Source organism: Scardinius erythrophthalmus (assembly GCF_964197995.2).
Source record: "Scardinius erythrophthalmus genome assembly, chromosome: 17".
NCBI lineage: Eukaryota > Metazoa > Chordata > Actinopteri > Cypriniformes > Leuciscidae > Scardinius > Scardinius erythrophthalmus.
In genome coordinates, this window is record NC_138237.1 from 24,279,928 (window position 1) to 24,284,704 (window position 4,777).

The 4,777-nt window shown below is 37.2% G+C and overlaps 1 protein-coding gene across 1 annotated transcript; it reads right to left on the minus strand.

The window, feature by feature from the left end:
- Nucleotides 1-3,526: 3,526 nt before the first annotated feature.
- Nucleotides 3,527-4,468, minus strand: LOC308706097 (olfactory receptor 8G17-like; the record flags this gene model as incomplete). The annotated part of the gene is made up of 1 exon (XM_081391480.1): nt 3,527-4,468. One exon carries the CDS (start codon nt 4,466-4,468, stop codon nt 3,527-3,529), a length of 942 nt encoding a protein of 313 aa, XP_081247606.1.
- Nucleotides 4,469-4,777: the final 309 nt, after the last annotated feature.

The window sequence follows — 4,777 nt, forward strand, 5'->3', positions numbered from 1 at the left end:
TTAGTGGCCTTGTCTCAGTGTGGCCTCGTCTCCATGTATCTGTGTGGCATTATCAGCCTTGTGGCCCAGCGGGCCTTGCCTCTGTGTGGGTCTCAAGGCCTGGTGGTACAATGTTGCCTTGTCCTGTGTGTGGCCTAACATGGCCTTGTGGCCCTTAACGGCCTCGGTTCTGTGTGGCCTAGTGGCCGTTGTCTCTGTGCAACCTTGTCTCAGTGTGGGCTTATGGTATTGTGGCCCTCACGGCCTCATTCTATGTTCTGTGTGGTCTACTGTGACCATGTAGCCTAATGTGGCCTTGTCTTGTGGCCAGTTATGGCATTGATTCTATGTGGCCTAGCGGCCTTGTCTATGAGTGGTTTGTCTCTGTGTGGCATTAGTGGCCTTGTGGCCCAGCGGGCTTTGTCTCTGTGTGGGTCTTTTAGGCCTAGTGGCATATCGTTGCCTTGTCCTTTAAAAAGATGCCTATGGTCTGCCGCGTGGCCCTTCGGGGCATAGGTTCAGTGTGGCTTAGTAGCCGTTTTCTCTCCATGGTTTGTCCATGTGTGGCCTTAGCAGCTTGGTCTTGTCCTTTAAAATATGCCTATGGCTGGCCAGTGGCCCTCTGGGGCATAGGTTCTGTGTGGTCTACCAAGGCCTTGTAGCATTCATTGCTTAATAAAAAATACAAATAAAAAAAGGCCCGGGTGGCCTTCATTTTATGTGCTCATCTAGTCCTACCTTGTCTTCTATGTGGCATTAGCAGCCATTGTGGCCCTACAAGGCCTTGTCTCTGTGGTCTATAATGTCCTTGTGGCTCATCGAGGCCTTGTCTCCATGGTCAATTATGGCCGTGTGGTCCAATGTGGCCAGATCGGTGTGGTCCAGTGAGGCCTGTCTATGTGTGTCCTTAGGAGTGGAACTGGTAATAAAGTAAAAAGTACATAGAATTATATGTAAGTCATTTAGATAAAAGCCCCTGCTAAATGCATGAATAAACAGAGTTTATAAAATTCCATGGCTCCACGTAGTACCTTTCCAGGTTAACGTTTTTACTAAGACTAAAGTGGCTTTCTTGTCTAATTAAGCTATAGGCCTATGAGGTATCCACATCCAACGTTCATCATGCTATTTTATAGTAACTCCCTTTTTTATTTTTCAGGAACTACAGGATTCACGACCGGTGGATATACTTCCGTTACCATTCTTTGGGGGTGAGCGGGCCCCGTCCCGGTGGATTCATACTCCACCTACTTTTGGGGGTCGGCTGGGCCCCTGCCCCCATGTTTCAACATGTGGAGAGAAGAGATCGGGGAAGAGGGGGTGAAGGGAATGTAAATTAAGACAATACTGAGGTGGTCGGATTTGGACTGACAGTGTGAACAAGTGTTTTTGACCTTCTGAAATGTATTATGGCTATGAATACAGTTATTTTTTGCAATAGGAGTTTTTGCAAAATTTACGTGATTCCATTGGGTGTATTTTGAGTTTGCTCATTTTGAAGGGTAAAGGAAACACAGCTACTTTCAAGTTGTATATAAGACAAAAAATAAACATCTCTATTCCAAACCCCTCCATGTTGCTGTTGTTGTTTTTGGCTTATACCCATAGAAACCAATCCAGATATTATAGAAGACGACACGGGTCACACCTTCTATTGTATTTATTTATTTATAGAGCACTTTACAGGCTACACAGTAACTCCAAAGTGCTGTACATCCCAAGAACATAAAGCAATAATAAAACAATTAAAACAAACAAAAACAAGAAAACAAAAAAAAAACAGAAACCTGCAGAGTGTTGCACAAGAAACATTACAATTAGGTCTTAAAGGCAAATAGATGGTAAGAAATACCATATTTAAAAAATAAAATAAAAATCATTCCCAAGGGAAGCATATAATGCAAACAAGACAAGGCCCAAAATGGACCCTTGTGGAACCCCACTGGTGATGGGTGCTGGATAAGAAAAACAATTACCAACCTTCACTGTAAAAGAACCTTGCTTCAATCAGATATCAAATCTGACAGAAATCTGGATATGAACAGTTGTGATACTCAGTATGGACAGTTAATCATTTAGATCAGATTCCAATCCCAATAGAAGGTGTCTGTTCTGTGTGAACTGGCATGATCTCTTTCCTCCTTTCCTTCAGGACCTCCTCTCTCCTTGCATGGTCAGCATTGGGTCTTTCCCTGTATTTTTGTGTCCTCTCTTTACTTGACATTTCTACCTGACAAAGACACAAAATTGCATCTTTTAATATGCAAAGCATGGCAAACATGGTGAAACATGGTTAAATTAAGTATAAAATTGAAAAGGAATACATGTTGAATGGGTAATTTAATGTACACCATTCATTTCATTCAATATGTTTTGAATATGTATTTATTTATCATTAAAAAAAATGTATGTAATATTGTGTGACAAATATATCATATAGTGTGACTTGGAAAAATGGTCACACCATATGACATTTTGTTCAGTTAAGCTAATCTCTTGGTTAACTAAAACCACTATAACCATCAAGCTTATACTTAGCATGTAAATTGCCACGTGACAGCAATGATTTCTTAGAAGAATTAATAAGTAAAATTAGTAAAAAAATAAATAAAAATTTTATGTAAAATGTCACACCATAAGACACAAAACATTGACCACTAGTGAGCATATCAGATACAGAGCTTTTCAATCAAAAATTAAAAAGTCAGAACTCACCTCTTGACCTTCCAAACCACTCCAGAGATGACTCTGCAACTTTCTGGTTGAGTGTGGACCTCTTCATCCTAATGATGTCCAAATTATTCCCAGTTCAAAATATAGATTGCAGTGTCACAACAAATGACGCCCATTTTACGGACAAAATGTATTTTGCCAGAACATCAAAACCTTCTGTGTCCATTAAAAATGCCTAATTCTGTTACTTAAACTGTAAATCTTTCAATTATTTATACTTTGCTGAGATATATTGTCATATTAGTAATGTCACACATAGCTCGGAAAGTCACACCATATGACAATTTTGATGTTTAGATAAAAATTTGAAGGAGAGGTCTTTATACACCAACTTTGGGTATAAGAAAAGCGCAATATAAATAAAATGTATTATTATTATTATTATTATTGACTACAGCTATGGTATGCTGTAATAATATCTTATCAGAGGAACAACATAAAGGTATATTTTTTTTTAACAAATACCCATTTTTATTAGTATATGACATCATGGACAGGTATAATTGCATGTCATGCCATCCAAATATATATAAGCAGATAATTGATTTGCTTACATAAATGTAATGTCTGCAAATAAATGTAATGTCTACTAATAATTTCTGTACTCGAAAGTTAAAATCTTTTGAAATGAAAATGGTTTACATCAGTCGTTGTATGAAAATTGTAACAATAATTTCAGAATAGTCGCAGAATAGTCTGATGGAGAAATGTTATTGATATTCTGTATTTTCTTTATGAGAAAAAGAAACAATAAATTGTGAAGAAAATAGACCCCCATTATTCTAGTAAAAAAAAAGCTATCTTTTTTTTTTTTTTACAAAGAAATAACTTTTTTTCTCCACCAAAGTTTAGCTACCTTTTGCCTTATTTCTTTGGTTTGTAAACCATATACTAAGGGATTTAATCCTGGCGGTAAAATGTGGAACATTATACTAGTTAGTTTCCTGCTGTCAGAATATTCAGGAAAACGGTGGAGAAATGTCATTATAGCTCCAGAAAAAAACATGACTAAATAAACAGCTAAATGAGTGCTGCAGGTTTTTATGGCTTTGCTGTTGAGTGCTTTGTTTTTGCTAGTTTTGCACACAACAGCAATCTTAACATATGTTATAAATATAGATACTGCTGAAAAGCAGAGTACAGCCACAGTATAAACAATTCCGTAAATATTATTTATGACCACACTTTCACAAGACAGTTTAAACAGTGAGGCATTGTCACAGAAAGGGTTTTCAATGTTAGATCTGCAGTGAGACAGTCGTACAGTGAGACCTAACATAATTGTCACCAAAAGAATGGCCAGGCCCCAAGCAAATGCTGATAGTTTAATTACCATCTTATTGGTCATTATAGCTGAATATCTAAGTGGATTACATATAGCCACATATCTGTCAAAGGCCATGATTATCAGCACATAGTGGCACGCTGCTATAAATACATGCACAAAATATGCTTGAGTAACACACTGCATATATGTGATATAGCGCTCTGAGGTTTCCTGTAAAATGTCTTGCATTAAGCGTGGCAAAATGACAGTGGTCCCTAGCATATCGTTCAGTGGCAAGTTACAAAAAAGAAAATGCATAGGATTATGAAGATTCTTTTCTGTTGAGATCAAAACTATAAGTCCAAAGTTAGATACCATTGTAAAAACATAAGCCAAGAAGAGCAGCATGAAAACTGGATAGGAGGACTGAGGTGTAACTTTCAGTCCCTCCATGAGGAGAACGCTGTGTCTGAATGTCAGGTTGTCCATTTGCAGCTCTTCTCAAAATCTAAGGAGAAAGAAATCTAGCATTTCATTAATATCATTTCAACTTGAAGTGCTTATAAAACAAATAAATAAATGCATCATAGTTAACAAAAAAAAAAAAAACCACACAAATATCTTACAAAGTGTAAAGTCAGTAACAACTGGTAGGTGACAAATAAAACTATATGGTAACATTATTTTACAGTGTCATTGTTACATACTGTATGTTACATGTAGTTACTATAGAAATAACTATAATTATACATAATTACATGCAACTAACCCTGAAACAAACCAAACCCTAATCCTAAC